Here is a 24755-nt window from a genome sequence, read left to right as displayed (position 1 = left end):
ACCTTACGTTAGTAAATGATTTTTACTCTCTAGAAGCCGCCTGGCTACTCTCACCACGTTACTCGACTCAAGCGTCCGTATCGTGGGTGAAGAACAATAGAAAACAAGATGGCGGTGTAAACATCGGGCAAGTCTCTTCTTTTCATGATTTTTTTGTCATTTTTTTTAATGAATTCTTGTCTAAAAATAAAATCCATAGCATAGAAATGTCGGAAATGAAGTTGTATCCCAGGTACATGATTTAAGGCTAGATCTTTTTAGAGAGAAAGTAGAAATCTCGGGGGCAAAAGTTTCAGGTTTTGGCTGCCTACATGCACATGTATACAATAGAAGCCCTGGCTTCGTGTGAGAATAAGTTATGTTAGTAAATGATTTTTACTCTCTAGAAGCCTCCTGGCTAGACTGGATTAGCATTACATCTGCTAATTAACAATTTGGGGGCAAATTTAATGATGTGAAAGATTCTTACTAGTTTTTAAATAATAATTATGTTATTTAGATCTACTGAAAAATATGTCTACAACTCAAAATAGTTTGTGTGTACAGAATAAAATTATTTACGTCTATAACTTAAAAACTGGTGTCTGAATTCTGATTTGATAACTTGTCTGTACTCTGTAGTAATAAATCTAATAATGCTAAAACTCCATTTTTACAATGCATTTCATAAATGGCTCTTTGAAATTACTCTGATTATTTATGTCTGTCCTTAATGTGCCTGTCCCTTACAGAAAAAAAGCTGATGTACTAAAGAAAGAGAAGGAGTTCCTAAACACCGCAACCAGAGTAGATGAGGCTATGGATGAGTCTGATGCCACAGATGAGGACATGGAGGATGAGGCTTCAACCTCAAAAAAAAGATGTGAGAAAGAGGGTACGTTGAAACTTTACATTCAACTTAAATTTTAAAGACGTGCATGGATCAGGAAATTTTGAAGCCTACTAGCCAGGAAATTCCAAAGTGATAAGTGTTTACCTGAAGCAGGCCAGACTTTATTCTGTGATTTGCAAAAAAAATGACTTCTACATAACTTGATATCGCTGCCAGTGGTGATTAAAAAATTGCTCTTAAATTTCTACTTGAAAAAAAAATTGATGGAATTGGAAAGTATTGGTGGTACTACTTCAATAAAAGAAAATTCATTAGAAAAACTAAAAATAATGATACACTTATGAATTTTGTCTGGATTCCTAGTCTAGATACAGAATTGCATTGGATTTGCACATGACCGCGTACCCAGGTGTCGCAAATTTGAACTCAGAAGATATGCGAGACTTAAATGTGAGTGGCGCGGCGCGGTCACCCCAAAAAATCGCAGCTGAATGGTCTTGAAAAATGTTGAGCGGGGGGGGGGGGGGCTCAATTAAATTTTAATTTTTAAAAATTCTAAACATATTCCATATGTGTTCATATTTTATTTCCATTTTTGGTTGCAGGTTGGGAAAGCTGACAGATCTGCTATGGCAGAGCTTCTAAAGAAGAAAAAGACTGAAGACCAGCGGAACCATGAAGGTCAGTTTAAAAGTTTATTATTTACGGCAAGATTCTGTGGCCAATTAAATTAAATGAAAAATCATTACCAGAAAACAAAATTCTCATATGTCCAGAAAGAGTATCTTCTCCAGAGCATTGCATTCATGCTTTTGGTGCAAATAGAATTTTACATCACAACAAAGAATACCTCTTAATTATCGAAGGTTAAACATATACCACATAAAAATGGTATCTGAAATTATGATGGAGTAGATGCTCTTTCAGGACATACATCTATATGAGATGAGAGTTATGTTTTCCGGACATGCTTTTTCATTAAATTGGTGATTTTTTTAAATGTTAAAGTTTTTTTCTGACTTTCTTGGTATATCATTGTAGGATATTGGCACTCTAAACGGATGAATTTCCATTGCTAGCCCTGGCATATCAACATTCACAAATAACACTGTCTCACACACAGATTTGCGTTATGGTAAATTCTAGTAGAAGGGGCTATGAAATGATGTGTCTGATGATATATCCACCGCAAAAATAAAGAAATCACTTTCAATTTTTGAAAAAATGGCATTTTGGGCAATTCATATCGTCTGTGATGTCATAAAATCATATTTAAAAAAAATCTCTGTTCTTTAATGATATTTATCAAACCTTCACTGATATATTTCTCAATTTTTTTTTGCTTCTTATTACAACCAATTATTCATCAGGGTGAACTTCCCCTTTGATAGCTTTTACATTTTCTTGTGTATTTTGCCAAGAATGATTGTCTCTGCGTGAATCTACAAATGAATTCAGAATATCACAATTACTGTAAATAGGAAGATGCCCTGTAATTTCTCATATTACCAAGCTCGTCAATAATTTCAAGGCGGAGGGTTAGGGTGAATCTCCCTGAAAGAGAAACTACATGTACTACATGTAGAATAGCACAGTCTCTCCAAATGGTAATCTACCGTGAAAATAAGTTTTGATGTGGAAACAAAAACAAACGAACAGAAAAAGGAGGAAAAGGACACCGACTTTGATTTGAATCTACGTAACCATAGAAAACATTTTAATTTTTTAAGTAAGTGATTGATCTTCACAAATGTCTTGTCATTTTACATTTTACAACGATGCTGCCTGTCACCAGTACAATTTCTTCCAGAACGGCAGACCAAAGAAATTAGAAATTAGAGTCAAAGGCTTAGACAATCAACCAGTTTAAGAACTTAATTTCCTTTAAGTCACTTCCTTGTCATTTCATAAGATATTTTCAATCAAGCAGGACTATAGAAATAAGATTACCGAGCCTGAAATCTTGATTTTCTTGCTTTAACTTATCTGCCCCTAATATTATAATCCTGTTTCATGGGTATGCATGGTTTTTTGTTATGTTTGTGACTCTTAGATACTCCACTGCAGCTGAGTAACCAACAGTCACAAACAGACGGAACTTGACTTGGCTTTAATTAATATTTATAAATGATGTAGAGTCTTTGATAAAAGTTTGAGACTTTGAGCCAGTTTTTTTGATTGATTGATTGGCCGATATGGCCTTTTATTGCATCCAAGATAAAATCATACATTTAACATGATAAAACAATATTTACAAGTATTATAAAGAGGCAAAGGGATAAAAAAGCAAAATACAATTTTAGAGATAACAATTACAACAAATGAAAGCACAACATACAAGTACCGGATGCAGGGGACCAGCAAAGGCCAAAGGCCTATCAAGGCTAGTCCCCGAACATAACATAACAATAAATAAATAAAGTATACACCAAATACAAAAGGGAAAAAAAAAAAAAAAAAAAAAAAAACAGGCAACTGAAAGTCTATTTAATGAACGATTGATTAATAAGATATGATTTGTATTGTCTTTTAAAAAGAGACATTGACTGATAAGATTTCTGTTCTGATTTCAAATTATTCCAAATAATAGGTCCTCTATAATTAATAATGGAACGAGAAAAATCATATTTGTACTTTGGCAAGTATAGATCATTATAGTTTCTTGTTGCATATTTATTGACTGCCCTTTGAAAAATAAATAAATCATTAAAACATTCAGGCAAAACATTTTTAAAATACTGATACATAAATATTGCAACGCAGTACACATTCAGGTCAAATATTGTTAATATATTGAGATTTTAAAAAATTATGTTTGTATGGGCAAGGTATGATGACTTTGTTATTATTCTAATAGCACGTTTCTGCAACAAATATAACCTCTGTAATAAGTATTTTGGACAATTTCCCCATATGATGTTACAATAACTCAACTGCGGCAAGATCATAGCATTATATAATTTCAGGAGAACTGACATTGGTAAAATATATCTAATTCTACTCAATATTCCTATGACACAGGATATCTTACGAGAAATTTCATCTACATGATCTTTCCAAATTTTGTGTCCTTTCATTTTCTTATTTTCAGCACACACAACAAGCATGATCTTGCCAATTTTTGTGTCCTTTCATTTTCTTATTTTCAGCACACACAACAAGCAAATTTCCCTGCACTTCCATGGGCCAAGTACGTGCACGCATGGGCCAGAAGCTGAAAGATGTCCGTTCATCTCGAAGACGTGCAGAAAAGCAGGTTTAACTGTGATACCTTTTTTTGTTTGGAAATAAGCCTTAATATTGCCTCATACAAGTCATTAAAAAACCCATTTTATTCTGATCATGGGTATATATTACACGAAAATGTCTTTCATGTATTATGACATGTCTGCTAATACAGCCAACTCAGGTTTATATAGTGTGTGCTTTCAAAATTTATCATGACATTCCAACTCCTGCTTTATCACCTTGTGCTATTCATCAAACTCAGATTGATATATTTTTATATTTATACTATGACAAATCATTTTCTTGCCATGTACCTTCCGTTTGATACTGTTTCCAAGTTCCAACTAATACAAAGGAATACTTATATGCAGCTATATGGACGCTAGTATATGCACTTCATGCAAGAGATTTGTGGACATTTTTTGGCTCTTGTTCATATTTTTCTGATATTTGTCTATAGGTGTGAAAAGGCAAAATATATGCAAAGTGTTCTTATTTTTGAAAAATAAATGTTGGTTACTTCTTCCTGTTTCGAAATTTCACAACTCTCTGTGATGGTAGGGATTTGCTTTACTACATGTGTAGGCGTTGCTTTTCCGACTACGGCGGCGTCGTCGTCAACATTGAAATCTTAACTAAGGTTAAGTTTTTGAAATGTCGTCATAACTTAGGAAGTATATGGGCCTAGTTCATGAAACTTGGACATAAGTGTAACTAAGTATCACTGACCATCTTGCATGAGTGTCCAGGTTGCATGATCAAGGTCATTTAGGGTCTAATTTTTTTTTTATGTCATAACTTTAAAAATATAAGGGCCTATTTTATGAAACTTGTACAAAAGTTGCTGATAATCTTACATTAGTGTCAGCCTGTCAGGTCACATGATCAAAGTCAAAGGTCACAGCACTGAAATCTGAACTGTTAATTTTTTTAAGTGTCATCATCATGATCCTATTTCATGAACTTGAACATAAGGGTAATCAAGTACCACTGACAATGAGTTTCAGGTCACATTGTCAAGGCCAATGGTCATTTATGGTCAATAAAATTTGACCATGTTTGGTTATCAAAATCTTAACCAAAGTTTTTGAGATGTCATCTTAACTTTGGAATTTTATCGACCTAGTTCAGGAAAATTGGACATGAGTATTTAAGTTTCACTTATCATCTTGCATGAGTTTTAGGTCACATGATTAAGGTCAAAGGTCACTTAGGGTCAATGAACTGTGACCATGCATGCTCGAGATATTTTTTTAAATGTCATAACTTTGAAAGTTTATGGATCTGGTTCATGAAACTTGGATATAAGGGTAATCAAGTATCATTGATAGTCTTGCACTAGTTTTTAGTCAAATGATTAAGGTCAAATGTCATTTAGCGTCAAAGAACTTTGACTATGTTGGTAATAATTTTGGAAATGTCTTCATAACTTTGAAAGTAAACTTGAACATTAGGGTAATCAAGTATCACTGTTTTTTATTCAAAGTCAGCATTGTTGCTATATTGAATTGCGTGACACAGGCGAGACTGTCAGAGGCGTTCCACTTGTTTTTTTTTTCAAGTAACCTTTTCTTTTAAACAGGTTATTTTAGTTCGGTGTTTTCATCACTTGTAACCTTGCAAGTCTTGTTTCGAATGAAGATACTTGCATTTGAATGAAAGAACAACCTCAACGATAAATTTGTCAGAATATAGACTCATAAATGTTAGATACCTTAAAGGGGTACTCCAGGCTGAAAATAATCATATCAAAATAAATATAGTAAAATCCACCGAGCAAAACGCTGAAAATCTGATAGCAAATAGCGAAGTTATAGTATTTCAAGCTTAGCATTATTTTGTGAAAATAGTCATATGCAAGTCATCATGAATGTGCAATAGGTTGACTAATGATGTCATGTCATTTTCCTACATGTGTACACAACATGTCTCCCTTGTAACAAAATAAGTTGGCACAATGATTTTCTTACAAACTAAATCAGTTGTCAATCCCATTTTTTTATTATATCTGGTGACAAAATTTGACTAAATATAATTTTTTGAAATAAAATACAAAAGATTACGTGGGGATATCATCAGCTTGCTCATTGCATATTCATGAAGACATGCATAGCACTGTTTTGCCCTAGTAATGCAAAAGTTAAAAATGTAATGACTTTGTCATCCTTGTCAGATTTTGATGAAATTTGCAGTATTTTATTTGTCTCCTTTTACTTTATTTGTTAAAATTGTATTATGTCAGCCTGGAGTACCCCGTTAATATGTTTACATTTAAGAAATATTTCATACCAGGCTTGTTTTCCCAAACAATTTCATTCCACAACGTATGTTTACTTGTGAAAATCGAGGAGAAAAATTCATGTTTGTATTCACAGTGCTTGTATTTATGACCCAGTTATTTTCATGTTGCTTTTATTATATTACTGTTTATTAAACTGAACAAAATGAATTTTTTCATTTTTTATTTCTAATTATATTTTCTTGTGTCTTGTAGATTGCTCTCCCTACTCTTCAGATTGGGACCAAAGCACAGTGTCTACCATGATACAACCACCCAAGTACCTATAGCCAGTGACAACAGACAAATTCTCAAATCAATTTTGTTGTGATCAGGAGGATGGAAGTTTTTAGTGTTGATTTTTTTTTTTTTTTTTACAAGTGGGTATGCAAAATGATGAAAGATATATTCTAAAATTTGATTTGAATTGGTGACACTATTATTAGCTTCCACTCCTATTGAGATCAGCACTAATTGGCAATGATGGTATACTTTTGTGGTCAAGATTGCAGGACACTGTGCTTCGTTCCAGTTGGCCTGTGTTGCAGTGGTCTACATGGTATGTGCTGCATGGGTATGTAGTGGACTGCATGTGGTAAACGAGCTAGTGGCACATGCATACCACAGTGTGGTGGACTGTGTAGTCAATGTCCGTGTGGTGGACTGTGGTAGACATCACAGTAAGATGAGCACCTTAGTGTGGGGGACTATGTGGTGTATGTCATAGTGTGGGGGACTATGTGGTGTATGTCATAGTGTGGTGGACTATGTGGTGTATGTCATAGTGTGGTGGACTCTGTGGTATATGTCATAGTGTGGTGGACTCTGTGGTATATGTCATAGTGTGGTGGACTATGTGGTATATGTCATAGTGTGGTGGACTATGTGGTATATGTCATAGTGTGGTGGACTATGTGGTGCATGTCATAGTGTGGTGGACTCTGTGGTATATGTCATAGTGTGGTGGACTGTGTGGTATATGTCATAGTGTGGTGGACTATGTGGTTGATGTCATAGTGTGGTGGACTATGTGGTGTATGTCATAGTGTGGTGGACTATGTGGTGTATGTCATAGTGTGGTTGACTATGTGGTGAATGCCACAGTGTAAAGGACTATGTGGTTATAAACGTGTGGTACACAGTGTGTTTAATATGTGTTTCGGACTGTGTGGCGACTGTGTGGCAACACTGTGTTACACAGTGTTGTAAACACAGTGTTACCACACGTCCCAAAATAATATATTAAACACATGTGGTACACGCTGTGAACACACTGTGGTACACACTGTGTTACACACTGTGGTACACACTGTGGTACACACTGTGGTACACACTGTGTTACACACTGTGGTACACACTGTGGTAACACTGTGTTTGTTCCATAAGGGATGATAAGTGAATATTATCAATAGCGTAAACTATAGAAGGATATGAACAAGAAATATAAAAAAAAGAGCAAATAGGGAGTTAAATAGTTATAAATAATAAATAATTTAAGTATTTTCCGTACAAAATCCCCGCTTCGAAAAAAAAACATACCAGATGACCTCCTCCAATATTCACCAAAGTGTATTTAATGAATGTTTTAATTCGTTTATGATAAAAGTTATAATAATATTTGAAAGTTATTGGAATCATAATATATTCATAAACTGATTCATTACAACTAAACGCACATGTTGCAGTGGATATAACCTTTGCAATAAGATAAACGTAGGGATTTGTCACGGCAAAATTCTTGTAAGATTATGTTGAGCGCGGGAGCGGAGCGACCATGCGAGAAATTTTGAAATTCAAAATTAGGCCAATTCAAGCACTTTGACTGCATTTAAAGATGAATCCACACATTAACAATAACATTAACCATGTGATGATTTAAAACATACCTTTTCTATCTTGAAAAGTGGGGGATGATTGTACATGCCACCCCCCCCCCCTCCGAAAAATGGAGGGATGTATCCCCCATCCCCCCCCCCCCCGGGATTTACGCCCGTGCCTTGCAGCAAATCCATGTCACTAAATTCTAGTGTACTAAATTTGATCTATTGGCATCGTCATGAATAAGATGACGTTGTCATGGAAATATAATTTCGATAAAATGGATAAACAAATTGATAACTTTGGCAAGGTATTTTCCCACTTCCTGCCCGTTGCACAAAATTTGTAATAAGGATAAAATTTTCAACCAACAATCCTTAGTCTTGAATTCTTGAATGGCTCTTAAATAAGATTAATATAACCATCGGATGAAACACGGTCTTTGACGGGATTGCAATTAAGTGTTTATATAGATTTAGCTGAAGAGTATTCCCACTGCATGTAAGGAAATGAAATTTTCTGTGAATATATTCACTCTAAAAAACAAAGAGCTAATTTAGCTCTTATAGAGCGTGTATAGCGACTGCACTTCGGAGTGCTGATTTGTCTAGTTCAAACTTGAACGGGAAAAATCAGCACTCCGAAGTGCAGTCTCTATACACGTTCTTTAAGAGCTAAATCAGCATTTCGTTTTTTTAGAGCAAAAGCCCAATGGTAATATTAATTTCAAGTTAATCTAAGTTTGTTTCCTTTTTTCTTTTCTTTGTTTTTTTTTGTTAATGTTGGCTCCCAAATTCAACGAAATAGATATGGACAGACGAGAACGTGATATGGAACCCCGAAAAATATGACGGTGTTGATTACGTCACAGTTGGCATGGATGATGTTTGGATGTCGGATATCGAGCTAAAAGAGAAGTACGTTATTAGAGAGACACCTGGAAAAGGGGTACAGCAAAGTTCCCTCAAAACTGAGACCATCATTATTTCGTTTAACAGTATTTATATAAACATATCTAGCAGCCATTAGATTCAGCTTTTCAACAACCTGCAATATATATTTCAAGAACAAAAAATACTTTACTTTCAAATTACGGCTTTTACAATTTTAATGCAGTTCGCAAAACAAATATAAGTGAAAAAGAAAGAGTTTTAAGGAAACCAATCGTTGAACTAAAATTCCATGTCAAATTATCTTTTTAATTATTGCACAACAACCGTCAATGAAATATAGTTAACCTCGAGTCTTAAACCCTAGCTGGATATTACAATATGGATGTATAATCCACTGAAATGATGTACAGCATATGACTATTAATCAATTCATAATTCCTTGGGTCGGCCATACCTCACTCGAGGCACTATTTTACAAATTAGTAATGGATATTGAATGAGATGTTTTATATTCTTCTCAGGAATATGCCTTCAAGTCGAGCCAATTTACTATGTTATCTCTGGTTATGGCAGGTACATTTTTTATGTAACGACGGGAGGGGGGGACAAAAAACTTAGATATTTTTTATGGATGGTTAAGCAAACAAAATATATCGGATACATTTTACCATCTACAGTAGAAAACACATTTGTTATCTCGTCACTTAAATATTATCATTCTCCAGTTTTCAATGCACAGTCACACCGAATGAACTGACCCCAAAATGATTGCTGCTATCTAATTGAAAACAACGTTATAGATATGGATAAGTTTCTTCGGTATGACTGTAGCATTCATCGGACTCTCATTTTTTTCCAGGAATCTCTTCAGTCTGCTCATACTACTATGCTATCTTGAAGTGGCATGTGCAATCATCGTTCTTCGGCTCTTCCACACTGGCAGTGGTAGACCATTGCCGTCGTTGGTCATGAGGACGGTAACCAGTCCATATATCGGTTTCCTGGTCAGCGACAACGCTCGACAGCTTTTCTTGGCGCCATGTAGCCATCCCAATCAAGGGTAAGCCTATTCTAATGTGTTTCATCTCAATGACAACGTAACAATTGCTCGAAAGAGTCATACGGACTTTGTTGTTGTTGTTATTTAAGCCGTCCAGTTGAATTGTTAGCGTTGGGTGTAATAAGAAGTGTCTTTTTTAAGATAGTCGAAAAGGTAGGCATCCTTTGTGACCTAAGTACGACATAAGATTGAAAGGAGTAGCAGATGCCCATATCACAATTGATATATACATTATGGATTACTCTGTTACAGAGGAACCAGGTCAGGCGACAAGAGGAATATGGATAACATTCTGGAACTTACAGATCTTGAACTCTTCATGGACATACCGAAAAAGCTACATCCGACCAACTATTGCGAAGCTAGAGACAACCGAGCCATGCGAGCGGTAGAACCAAATGATAGACCAATCGTAGAGGGCGACGTGCAGCCTATTGCCAAACCTGAGGCAAATAAAATGCATTGGCAGGAAGTTGCTATACTCTGTGTTAAGATTCTGTTTGGTTTGATATTCATTTCCCTCCTTGTTACTTGGTGTTATGTCATTGTAAGTGTTTATCTAGAATGAGGACCATCCACACAATTTTGATGTTTTCAGGTCCTTCGAGAGAATATGGCGTCTTGGAACATGTGGAATGTGGATGGATAGGGCATTGATATTTTTTTCTTTAAATAAATCATGTTTATCAAATGGGTAATGGAAAACATGGATAAATAGTATTGGAAAGAGATGTAGACCACTAAAACAGCTACGGTCAGGGTGGTGATTAATTTCAACAGGGGTGGCATGGGGAGTATAGGAGGCGCCAGGAATAATTCATTGTGCGACTATACCTTCGACCTTGGTCCGGTTCAGTAGTTTTTCACACAGTCATTATTATTATTTTTTTAATGTACAATAATTCCTGTGAGCGATGATGGGGAGGGAAGTCATTTAGGTGCCCCCACAAAAAAATAATGGGTTATATTTGTAGACTTATTTCCGATACCTGGAACGAATTTTAATGATGGTGACATGATGTGGTGTCAAACTATTCTTTTTTTATCAAGTGGAGTATTCTGCGTTTGGGATGATAAGATATAAATATACAAAGTAAAAAAAAAATTGCAAATCAGATTGTAATATGATGTAGTTGCTACCACTATTACTATTTCATTTCGATACCTGTGTACTTTTCAAGCTAATGAATTGTCTCTTAAATAAGACAAACACTTTATTGGGTATGTTCATGGTACTGTCTTATAACAAAGTGAATCTACACTTTCTTTTTAATTTATCGTTATTGGTTGTTTATTGTTCTGGAAAGTTCACATTGATCACCCTTGTAAACTGCTCTGGAGAAATATCAGAGTCGTTAATAAACTTGATTTATTGTTATTTATACCAGTTATTGATGGTAACATATTTATATTATTACTTTGTTAGTATTTTATATCCCATGTAAATATGATTTGCCAAGTTTTTTATGCTTTATTAGTTCAACGTCAAGAAATCCATTCCATATTTTAAAACTATTATATTCTACACTATTATTACCACATCTAAATAATGGAATTTTAGCGTGTGGAAATGCCTCTGAGACAAAATTTCTTCTTTTGAATTTCTGGCTCATAATAATCAACTATTCATACCAGCTATCGAATGTAACAAATTTATATTATTACTTTGTTAGTACTTCATGTACCAAGTAAATAGGCCTACACATGATTCGCCAAGTTTTTTGTGATCTTTTAGTTCAACATCAAGAAATTCATTCCTATAAACTCGGCAAGTACATGATTTCTTCTACATTTCCTCACTTCGTAATATTTTTGTCCGAAATATTTAAAGGTCAAGTCCACCTCCACCCGCCCCCCCCCCAAAAAAAAAAAACATGTTGATTTGAACCAATAGAGAAAAATCAAACAAGCATAATAATGCTGAAAATTTCACCCAAAACAGATATTAAAAATGAGAAAGTTATACCATTTTAAAGCTTCACTTAGTTTTTTCATACCAGTCGTATGCACAACTCAGTAATATGCGAATGAGAGAATCGATGATGTTCCTCACTCACTATTTGTTTTTTTTTATTGTTTGAATTATAAAATAGGCCTACCTGTAGTTTTTTTTTTTACAGATTTGAGAATCAACTTTACTGAACTATAACAAGTTAAAAAAATTGTCATTCCACACGTTCAGTGAAGAGAACACTTTGCTTCACATCAGAAATTGGAATATTTCATATGAAAATGCAAAAGAAAATGAGTGACGGCATCAGTTCTCTCATTTGCACACCGACCAGTTTATGCATATAATTGTTTTGTGAAATTAAGCAAAACTTGAAAATGTCATAACTTTCGTACTTTTCGTCAGATTTTGATAAAAAAATATCCTTGATATGCTTGTTGGATTGTTCTTTTTTAAAATAAAATAAAAAATTGCTGGGGTGGTCTTGTCCTTTAAATGACGTTTATAGTATTCATTTTCAGTGAATATACACCCCCAAAGAAAACATAGAGATTTCCCTAATTTGTTTGATTTACGCATCTTGTTCATTATTTACTGCTAGAAATGAGGGTTAAAATGTCACGTCTGAATACTTAAAATATGACATTTTGAGTCAAAACTGAAATTTTGAGATATTTCATTAAACAAGGCTTGAAAATGCAACATTGTCAGCATACTTAGATAATAATCAACAAAGCGATTATTACGAGCTTTAAAAAATCTATATGGACCTAAAGAGGGACATTTGAAGAAAGGTTTTCATTGAATCATGAAAACCGTCCCCTTTGAGAAAATCTAGCCTGCGTACGCTCCTGATTGAAATCAATTATTTTTACACCTTATTCGCCATCATGCAAATTGCTAGTTTTTAACGTATCTGAATATAAACTTCTCAAAAAAATGTTGTAAATCTGACATTGATCGATAATCCCTCCTCGGTTTTAGTGAATATTAATGTGTGATTGATATCAATGAATAGGTCATTTAATTGTCTTTAAAATAATACCCTTCATGATAATGTTTATGGTTCACATGGAGGTTCAGTGCCTCGAAATGCGGGGCATGTCAAACAAGTTGCAAAACGACACAATATTGAAAGTCACTGTTCTTCTTTTCCATGGTGATGTGTGGGTTTCTCAGCGGTTTCTTTTGTTTTCATACAACATTAACATGGAATCAAACATACCTCTCCACATGCATACCCATAACAATCAAACAAACAAGCAAACATGCATGGGTATTTCAAACCACGACTCAAACCATGTTATCTCACAGAACCATCCCTGCATAAACCACATCAAAACCTAACAAATGAATGAATGAATGGATTTTCATATGTATTGCCATCGACAAAATAAATTTAATTCCTGAGGCTACAAACATCAAAATCTATCCTAAAGCTTTGGTAAAAATATTGTACATATAGGCCTGTATTCTGAAGTCAGGTTTAAATTAGACCTTAGTCTAAGTCTGTGCTAAAATTATGGGAAGCCAAAAGTGTCAAAATTTTATTAAGTTGTTTGTTTCTTATATTTACTGTGCTCTTTCCTGATTTTTCAATGCTGAAGACAATCATCTATTTTTACTTCTTAGATAATCATGAATAATTTGAGAGTCGAATGAGCTGAAATATGATATCTCTACTGTTAGTGATTTATGTAACAATTGGCTATCCATACTTAAGCCACAACTTTAAACCCGACTTCAGAATACGGGCCCTTGGGTCAATGCTTATACTTGGTAATCATCAAACATTCAATCTTACAAAAAATACAGCTGCGGCTGGTTTTATTTTCAGTCATTGATTATTGGTAACAATTTCAAATCAAACTTTTGTTTATCTACATACAGCTATTTTGTGTAGATAGCGTACATAGAGTATCCAGTTATAGAGCGTACATGTATATGGGTCAGTATGAATTTCCTGGAAGCTAGTGAAAGTGAAATTTTCTTCAGCTTTTCTTCAATTATTTTGTTGGTTATATAATACTAACGCTGCTGATTCTATTGGACAACGCGAAAGCATACGAGTTGAAATACAAAACCATGAAATTGGTATGGTATTACAAAATCATATGAAACAAATTTGTCACTAGGTTAAATTGTAATTAATAAACAAGAACATAAGGTAGGAGGTCGAAGATATCCATGATTTCGACCCTACATGTAATTCATAAGAGCGTTTCATCAATATTTGTTGTCCGACAAGTTGTCAAATTTGACAAATTTCCTCCACTCTGATTGGCTAAGAAACATTGTAACTATGGTAACTGCCGGATAGATTAGACGTGTCAGATAAAACTTCAGACAAGATCTTCCATGATACACTTCCCTGTCAGTCACACACATCATATCGATGACAAGTTACAATTTAATGTTATCAGGGGTGTGAGTGGTCACAAATAAAAAGATCTGAAAAAAAGCTGAAGAGTGCTGAAAAAGTCTGAAATAGAAAGAGCTCCCATACATTTTGTACCTAGAGGAGCCAAAATAAGCTGAAAAAACCTGAAATCGGCTAAAAATCTGAACTCTCACACCCCTATGTTATATGCTACTGAAATCCTCCAATTTGTTTTGTCAAATAAGATTTGGTTATACATAATATACTCTGAAAACACAGAAGGCGAAAAGGAGTAAAAGGGCCGAGGAGAGATAGCGCTTTCCAACCTTATTAAAAATGCTGTCACTCCGCGATCGTTTTAAAGGGCGATTTACCCATTACATCCATTTAATTTTCAGAGTGCATTTAATTCATGAAAACCATCTCTGTTCTTTAGTGCCATACATTGTATCAATTTGGAATTAGTGTTCCGGTTTTGTTTTCTGTTTGTGTGCGAAATTTATATGAAAAGTTGCTATGCTATAACTGAATAAAAATATGAAAAGTATCTTACGGTAAACAAAATAAACATGGGGTGTAACAACGTAATTAAAGACACTCACCAACCGTACGATGCTATGTGTTTTGAAAAGTAATGATATAAGCTATCTCCCTCAACAATTGATGACTATAAAAGTCGGCACACAGGCATAATAAATACAGCTGATAACGGTGATCTAAAAAAAAAACACCATACATATCTCAAATCCTTCAAAATTTGTTTGTACATTCTTGTATTTTTGTACGAAATATCTGAAATTAAGTCTTATTGGAAGGTAGGAAAGACATTTTGAAGTTATTGTATGGATAAACATAGGCAAACACCACTTGAATAATTGCCGTTGATATTACTTTTACGACCAAGACCTGGGATGACACAGGGTATTTTGATATGCGGCAAGATTTTTTAGACGTCTTTTTCATTTCTCATATTTAGAGAGACCTTGTTCTTTATCTTTAGTCCTCTTTATTTATACTCTCTCCCCTTGCTTTTCCATATTGAGGCCGGTCGCTTGCCTACCTAGATATGACCAACCCTATCCAATACCAAGTCTGAATTACACTACAAAATCGGCAACATAACACTCAGTATACATTCAAATAATAACGTATTGTCACTTCGGATTTCAGATTTGTAGATACGGGTCAGCGTCGTACCCAAACAATTTAAAATCGACAGCATACAGCATCGCCAGTTTATACATAAGTGATTTAGGAACACCTTGATAGACCGTATCAGCCAGCGATCCGTCCGAACTATTCGTCACATGTGACGGATGTGGTTTAGGAAATTGTATTTTGGGGTCAATGTTCGCAAGTCTGAGAACAAAGTCTGCGTCATCGCTCATCGTCTCGTATTTGCCGATGACGTCGTAATCGATATCACAAGGCTTGCATATAGAATGGATGTCATCCCAGTGTTTGTTGTGCGACTGTATTCCAGGATCAACCAAAAACCGGATAAACTCTGTAAAGGTGAGGTCGTATTGCTGTTTCCAGTTCGAGTTGACTCTATCAGCTTCAGCCTTACCGCGGTAACGGTCAATTATCCGCTGCCCGTACTGCGAGATCCAAGTCCCCTTTCGATCTTCGTTCCGGAAAAAGACGGAAATGTTTGGAGCAAGCTTGTCTCGGAAAGCAGAAAGAACGCGATTGAAAGGGTGCCTGACGAAGACGAACTTCGTGTAGTTCTGCAGCATAAATCGCCTCTGGCTGATATTGTAGTTGTGTAGGTAATCGAGATAGAGTCGACCTTTCTTATTAGCCCCAAGGTGTGCCTCTCTCGAAGTATTGAATTCGCTAAACCCCCCTAGTTCCAGTAAAATGGTCTTCCAGTTGGTGCAGGCTACTTTCGGTACGTTGCAGTAGATGATCCGATACTCTTCGTTGACAATGAGTTGTTCTGGCGGATCTAGGGCTACATCTCGGACTTGATGGTGTTCCTTCATGAGGGCGCACTGTTCCTTTAACCGTGCCTTGCGTTGTTGAAGGACAGATATGCGTTGGCGATCTGCTTCGACTTTGCTTCTTGAAAGGGCAGCCTGGGAAAAACCAATAAGACAAAGACATTCGCAATTATATTTGAAATAGGGGAGCATCTTTCACTCAGGCACTATCAAGGGACAGTCCAGTATTTCAGCAATTTATCCCACGCCCCATACTACCCTATCCAGGGCGCGAAATTAATTGCAATTTGATAATTGTTTAAAAATTGGATCCAAATATAGATCTTAGCCTAAGGCCTATGTAAGGGTACCGGTAATTGGAAGGTATTGATTCATTCGTGCCAACGTGAACGTTATATGACATGCGCATGCGTACTCTTATTTCGAAGACCCAAGTCATTAATGCATGTATTCATGTTTGAATCAAACTACTTTGAGCACATTAATAAAGAATATTCAGATATCACATTTCTTTTTTTCTCATAGTCGGCCCAGATTAAAGGAGAGAAAATAAAGCAATTATAAATAAGGGAAACTCAGACTTATTACACTGGCAGGAGGGGGAATGATAATCACCTAGTATGGTCCTGCATTTTTTTTCACTTAAGAGTGCGTTTAATCAAATAGGCTGTGTCGAGATAACAAGTTTATTGTACACCATGTGTAAAGTTCTTGGAGGACTAATATGAGAAAAGCGGATAGATGAAATGGAAAGGCGAGATAATGGGGATTTGAAAGTAGAGTATTATTTTCAAAATGAGTGCAGTCATTAAAAGGACTAAACGAGAAGGAGTCGAAAGCTGAGAAGTAGACAGGCCCGAGTAGAAGGCTTGAATAGGCGAGATAAGCGTGATAAGGCTGGCTTGAGTTGGCGAATTGAGCGATAGCAGGAGCAGGAGAGTAGATTCGACATTTCGGACAGGTTGACTGTCAAAGAGTACTGATTTCCTGCATTATTTTTTCCAAAACAAAAGAATAAAAGTTTGATTCCAAACTTAAACAATTAACATATCACATGGAATTATCATGGATGGAAAATATTATCTTGATATTTTGACAGCAAAGCGATTGACTATCCAAACATTTAACTGGGAGATGTACAGTACATTCAAAACTTAATTTAGGGATCACTATGAAGTATATAATTGCCTCACCTGCATAGCAGTGTGAGACTATAGGCGCCGCTTTTCCGACGGCGGCGGCGGCGTCAACACCAAATCTTAACCGAAGGTTAAGTTTTTGAAATGACAGCATATCTTAGGAAGTATATAGACCTAGTTAATGAAATTTGGCCATAGGGTTAATCGAGTACTACTAAATATCCTGCCGGAGTTTCATGTCACATGACCTCAAAGGTCATTTAGGGTCAATGAACTTTGGCCGAATAAATGAACTTTGGCCAAATTGGGGGTATCAGTTGAATTACCATCATAACTTTGAAAGTTTATGGGTCTAATTCATGAAACTTGGACATCAGAGTAACCAAGTATCACTGAACATCTTATAGTAGTTTTCAAAGTCAGCACTGCTGCTCTATTGAATCGTGTGATGCAGGTGAGACGGCCAGAGGCATTCGACTTGTTGTAATAATAATTATAACATTTGTAGAGCGCTAAATACGGAGGTTTCTAAGCGATCAATGTACTAAATTACCAGGAAAAAAATAGTCTCCATGAATTGAAAAGTTATCTAAAGGAACAAACAAACCCCACAAAATAACAGAAAATATTGATTCTCAGATTTCCACTTCACTATGTACATTCTTATGTAAAAGGTGCTATTTATTACTCTAATACCCACATATAAAACATATGATCTGATGTTCCATCTTAAGGTTTCAGGAAAATACCATAGCGCCGATTAGATTCGATAAGAATACCCTTTGTCAAATTATCTTTAAGTTTCAATTACCTTTAATTGTTAGTATACAGATAAGAAGTTTCAACCGGATCAGCAGAGGAGTGACCTTTCTGTTGCCTTAATAGCTATTTTTTTTTACAAATCGGTGTTCATTCTTTCTACTATATAATCGGTCACTTTCCTGTTTAAATGCACTTCTAAAGTTCCGATATATATATATATATATATATATATATATATATATATATTATTTATTTATATATAGAAGAAACGCAATTCGAAAGGCGATCAGTAATTTCATTTTGCCTCCCCATTATTGATTTCATAATCCTAACACAAAAAAATTCCAACGTGACCTTTAATAGATTTAATAAATTTTTATTCAGCATTTCTAATATTGATAAGAAAATAATATTTCCACATGCAAAAGGGAACGGAAATTGGCTAGTTTTTGACAATACAAAGTTAGGAAAGTGAAGCAAAATAAAAAGCAAAGAGCAGAATAACTGGGATTTAATAACCTAAGATCAGAAAAAAAGAAAATTGGATTTTGTTTCGATATAACTATTCCCAGATTAGCTCACTTTTTCATTTTCCTATGATATTAAAAGGTTATAACCTTTTAATATCATAGGAAAATTCTTCCTCCTCTTCCTGTTCTTCTTCTTTCTCTTCTTCTTGTTCTTCTTCTGCTTCTTGTTCTTTCTCTTCTTCTTCTTCTTGAAAAAACTTGAATAAACCAAATTTCACATTGCAAAATACAAAAGAACAGGTGGGGACACTAGCGCACCTAAGGGGGGGGGGCAGAGGGGGCAGTCTGCCCCCCCCTGACGAGTCACAACCCATACAAAAGACATATCCCTGCCCCCCTGACGAGCTTGAATACCTATTTCGCCCCCTTGATGAGCTTGAAGACTTTTTTATTGCTTGCCAAATTTTTTCCGTTTTTTTTCTTTTGCTTGTCATATTTTCTCGGGTTTTGGGGGCTTGTCAAATGTTTTGACCGGTTTTGCCCCCCCCTGTGGAAAATACCAGGTACGCCACTGGGTGGGGATATTTGACACCATCAGATTTCTCTCTGGATATTTAAGAAGACGTTTCACTGGAATATGCAACTTTTGAAATGCCATAGCTTTGTTATTCCTTGTCCGATTTTGATAAAATTGTCAGTGTTTTGTTTCTTTCATTTTTCTTTATCCGTCATTTTGACGGACTGGAGTACCCCTTTTAGAACAAAATGGATTACAAGTCATTTCAAATAATATAAAGGTATAGCGAAACAAAACTTACGAGGCTTTGGTCATTTGTAAATCTGTCATCTTTACGTTGTTCAGAGTCTGTCATCCTTTCATCTTCTCCGAGTATTTTCCTGACATCTGCAAATTAATAATAGAAAATAAAGTACGTTTTTGATCTCTGTTAACATACATAGCTATAACAGCATGATATACATGTACAGTCATATAATTTACTTCGTACATTATTGCAGAGTCTGCTGATTATGTCCATCGTTCAAAAGGTTGCTTATCATGTTTATGTGCAGTAGCTACATTAGCATACAAAGTCATGTAGGCCGACATCATGTACATAGTTACGGCATAGTTATGGAGTATGTGTTGCATAGATGTATATTACAGACAGGCGAGAGTTTATTTATAGCATGAATGCCCTGCTTGTAAAATGCTACATTTTGCTAACACGATCAAGTCATATCGTATAGTGAAGACATTCAGTTAGCTTTTGCCACTCTCGACCCAGATGATGCAGAATGAATATTGTCATTATCATTATCATCATTAATAATATTACATTCTATTTTTATAATATATTTATATATTTTATTTACTTGTTTATTTATTATTATTATTATTATTCATTATTATTTATTTATTTTATTTGGGGGGGGGGGATATTGCCCTGGATGAGAACCGGGGGTGTTGTGTGTGTTATGTTCCCTTGGCAACATCCCCTTGAACTTCTGGAAGGTGTGGCAAAATGGAGAAATATAACCAACATGATTTACGTTTTGTAGTAAAACCTTTTGGATGGAAAAGAGTCAGAAACGTATTCCGGGCGAAAATGCATCGTCGTAGGGGTCTTAAAAAGAGAATGTTTTGCCTTTTTTTCAATAGAGATTTAAAAGGAGCGAAGATACCCTATTTGTAAGATGTGTCTTATATAAAACATTGGGATGTTTTATTTCTGTCACTCTATCATTAAATTCCCTTTTGACACACTAAATGGTGATTTCAGGCCTTAATTAAGGAATTCTTTATAATGCCAAAAGTATGTGAAATGTCATATCCAGATGTTCAGAAAACGAGTTGATATCACCACCAGCGACATTGTCATCATCAGTGTCGACATATTTGTTTCTTTTTGAGAAAATCATTAAAATCCAACTGAACATCAAACATAGCAAAATGTGCAGAAAAATACGTTGAATCGAAACTGGATCCAAACTATTATATATTCTGGTAAAAAAAAGGAGGAAAAAAAATCATGGGAGCATGTATGCATGTAATGGAAAGAATGGGTGATATTCTCGTTGTCATGGTTTAGTTAAAGAGAAAAAAAGTTTATTGTAAAAACAGTCGAAAGCATATTAAATATTGGTGAAGGTTTGAGAAAACTCCAAAGATTCTTTTTAAAGAGTCATTATAATTATATATTCTTCATTTGCGACGTCTGATGCGAGCAACAATGTATCGTGACTAAAAAAAGTCAGTGAAATGTCATTTTCTAAAAAAAATGAAGTTGTTTATACCTCGGTCACATTTGCTCTATGGCGGCCGTACGGCGAGTCGAAAACAGTCGTTTCATCCATTTCAATTCAAACCAATATGTAGCTAGTACAAAACAAATGTTAAAGCGGCTGTTTTCGACTCACCGTATGCGGCCGCCGTATTGGCGGAGGTATTATTATAAACCTGGCACAAACTTCCAAATAAAGAGGGATTTATTTATTACGAACGAAATTGCATTGGGCTACCTTTCCTGGAGTTGTATAACGAATGATCTTTCGTACTGCCACTGATGAGCATGAACAGACATGCGATACCGACCAATAATATAAGTCCATATAATGTTTGAAGATGGGGTTTTCGCGGCATCCTGCTCCTCTAATGCTTCTAGTCAGAAAAGGGGAGATCCACGTTCTGTATCACTGTACATTTATCCGAGAATTTTATTCGTTGGTTGATACGCAAATAAAATCGTTGTCCAATAATAATTTAAAAAAATAAATATCATTGAGCACTGTGTTTACAAACAGGCCTTGATAATGAACACGTAATTTGGATATAATATTGTGACAGGAGAAAATGAGTCACACAAGACAATGGGAAATGTTCCGATGTTCTTACAGCAATCATAGAAGTATAGGTCCGGCATCTGGTTCTATAAAGCGAATTGAAATCGTACTTTGATGAGAGATGATACAATTCGATGTAATGCTTTTACTTATTTCCATCCAGTTTCAGTGTGTTCTAGAATATCAGTTGCTTTATATGTGATTAGGCCGAATAAGCTGGTCAAAATCACGTTGATGAGCAGGCCCGCTGTTGGTTAATAACTCCTGGTAATTCCAGTGAACTGAACATCAACGATTATCATGACAATGTTTTTCGAATTTTTAGCAATATGTCAAGTATCACTCGCTCGAAATCAGAAATCAGTAAAAGACCAGTGGAGTTTATTTCGTGGATGCTATTAACAGACTGCAATAAGACAACGCAAGATGTCTTCTACGAATCCTTGGTACAATTCAGGTATGACGCAAATGTAGAGAGTGTTACTGCTGGCGATGATCATGATAATTGCATGACTATGGAGGACCCCGTAAGATGAAATTCCAAGGGTTCTGATTGCGGAGTGACTAGAATCTGAGAATAGCTCATTGATTATTGAGCATTTGCTGTCTTGATACCAAGGTTCCTAAGCAATATACCTTTTTATAGTTTTACATTACGTAACATGTAACAATTTCAGCAAAGCGCTTCGATCGATACGCGGACAAAAGAATCACGGGCCATTGAAGAAATTTTAATCTCTGCTTTAATACCCATCACTGGGATTACGCGGGGGGGGGGGGGCTTCTTCCTACTGTTGAGGCGTCGAAAAAAGGGTTGTTTCCACTACGTACATACATGGTCTGGGGAAACACAACAGAATGTGTCCTTTCATACGTGAAAGCGACTATGTATATGAAGATACCGATTAAAGCTTCTTCTTACGATGGTTTGAGTGGCGATTAGTCATACTTGACTATTGTTGCCACGTTACGATTCTTGTTAGTGAATAGTCTTCATGATGCGTCTTTGATGCAACAAACCCAATTTTGACACCGGGAAGAAAATATCCATAGAAAATACATAGGGGCCCGGGACACGGCGCAGTTATGGGAAAAACACGAACGGGAACATTGCACTTATTTGCGATGATAAAGATTTAAAAATGGAAAGTTATGTGTATGGGATTCATTATTATTATTATTGTTATTATTATTGTTATTATTAACATTATTATTATTTTCATTATTATTATCATTATTATTCTTAATATTATAATTAATATTATTACTTAGTAATGATAATAATCTATTGTATAAAATCATATTATTACATGGTTTTCATTTTCTCTTTCTAATTTGCATGTACAATGTAGGACTGAACGATTCATGATGTACGCAAAATATATTATAAATACAATTTAACTAGAAAAAATGTGTTAAACCTACGTGTTCACCCTTCTAATATGCCCCAATATGAATTTAATGTATTTTAATAAATTACCTTGAATGAAGGGGTCCATTTGATAGCCATATTGCAGAATAAAAGAAACGCTTTGATTTAATTAATTGATCATTGACTTGAAAAAAAGGAGATTAGAGAAATAGTCCCAATAACAAATCTTTATGACAACATTTAAATGAGAAATTTGTATAGTAGGCCTATATACTTAAGGTTGAAAAAAGGAAAGTAAAAAAAATGAAAGACCTTAACGAGCTAAACATCAATTCATGTAATCAACATGATCAAGTTAATGGTAATAGTAAGACCGCGTCTTAGTCAAACCATGATTATGAGCCTTTCTTGAAGGGGTTCACTAACTTTTGAGCACAATATTGCATGTGTGCTTGTATACATAGGCGCCGGAAGCGGGGGGGCAGGGGGGGCACTTGCCCCCCAAATAAAATTTTGGGGGGGCAAAACGAGATTTTGTCCCCCCCCCCAATGTGCCCCCTAAAAGTAGAAAAAGGATAAATTATCTAACATGTTTAAGGACAAAAGTAAACGATGAAGGCACTTTTCTGCCTAAACATTGTCATTTCCATTGTCAAAAATGAAAAAATTTCGCCCCTGACGGGGCAATTACATATCGTAGTAAGCCTTGCGTCTTTTGACGAACATTTCCTTCTGTGAAACATACCTCTGATAAGCCCCTTTTCCATCACATTACAGTGTGATAACGTTTAACCTTTTATGAATACATTTCAAACTAAAACCGAATGGCAAAATGAAAGTGGTTTACCAATGCATGCTGGCTGTGTCGGCTGACAAACGCGCGGTCGCCCAGAAACGCTCAGACCGGACCCGATATCACTAACGCGCCTGAACGCTAGCAAAATATGGAATCTATGTCATAGCTGTCAAGCCCAGATACCATAACATCTCGAGGTCGTCATATACTCTCAATCATCCAATTTTGATAGGCGAGAAATTGGAAGATAAATACTGAGAGTAGGTCCTAGAGTAATATTTCTTGAAAATGTGTGTAGTTCTGAAAATGACTGTAAAACACAAAAGGTTAAAGAGTTAGAGAAGCTTGAGTAGTTGGATTATTGGATAAATGAGAACATGCTAGTTTGAGTCGGCGAATTGAGTGCAGAGCTGGAGTACTCATTTATCAACTACTCAAGCCTTATCATTCATGTTAAAAAGCAGGTTCTCCAATAATTGAAACCTGCACAGCTCGCTCAGCTCAGCCTCAGGTCAACCCTAGGCCTTGTCTTCGTAACGCATTCCAGACCACGCCCCCTCCTTCAACCTTTTCTGGTTTATTGTCTTTTTCAGGACTATGCTCATTTAATCAAAAAATTACTCGACTATCAACTGTCCACTCCCCTATCAATTTCACTTCTTCCTCTATCCACTTTTTTGAATACTCCACATGGTGTACCGTCAACAATTTCCGCTACTGGAATGTAATTGTTTTCTTCTAAATAATGTTACATAATGTGCATTATGAACTGCTGTAGTTTGTTAATCAGTTCATGATAATTTACAAGTGAACATTTCCTGGAATTTGATATTCATCATTTCCTAGTTATGGTCACATTTTCACCAGAAATTAAGTAAAGAAAAAAGAAGATTTTGAAGAAGTCATCCAAAAGTGCTTCCCATGCAGCCATACAAAACATGCAAAAGGAAACACATAAATCGAGTAATGTTTTAAACTTTAATCATTTT

At 35.4% G+C, this 24755-nt stretch overlaps 2 protein-coding genes across 3 annotated transcripts; one reads left to right on the top strand and one right to left on the bottom strand.

Moving 5' to 3' along the window:
- The first annotated feature begins 9864 nt into the window (after positions 1–9864).
- Positions 9865–11085, top strand: LOC121412701. The gene is made up of 2 exons (XM_041605478.1): positions 9865–10109; positions 10362–11085. Exons 1-2 carry the CDS (start codon positions 9871–9873, stop codon positions 10675–10677), a joined length of 555 nt encoding a protein of 184 aa, XP_041461412.1. The 5' UTR covers positions 9865–9870; the 3' UTR covers positions 10678–11085.
- A 2877-nt stretch (positions 11086–13962) lies between these two features.
- LOC121414100 (carbohydrate sulfotransferase 11-like) lies at positions 13963–22222 on the bottom strand. 2 transcript variants are annotated; one of them, XM_041607163.1, is made up of 3 exons: positions 21278–22222; positions 19576–19661; positions 13963–16521 (listed from the first exon to the last, which is right to left on the bottom strand). In XM_041607163.1, exons 1-3 carry the CDS (start codon positions 21396–21398, stop codon positions 15607–15609), a joined length of 1122 nt encoding a protein of 373 aa, XP_041463097.1. In that variant the 5' UTR covers positions 21399–22222; the 3' UTR covers positions 13963–15606. The 2 variants fall into 2 exon arrangements, with proteins under 2 accessions (XP_041463097.1, XP_041463098.1); XM_041607164.1 differs by having other exon boundaries at positions 21651–22222.
- Positions 22223–24755: the final 2533 nt, after the last annotated feature.

Source organism: Lytechinus variegatus, chromosome 4, assembly GCF_018143015.1.
Source record: "Lytechinus variegatus isolate NC3 chromosome 4, Lvar_3.0, whole genome shotgun sequence".
NCBI lineage: Eukaryota > Metazoa > Echinodermata > Echinoidea > Temnopleuroida > Toxopneustidae > Lytechinus > Lytechinus variegatus.
This window is presented reverse-complemented; position numbering and strand designations above follow the sequence as displayed.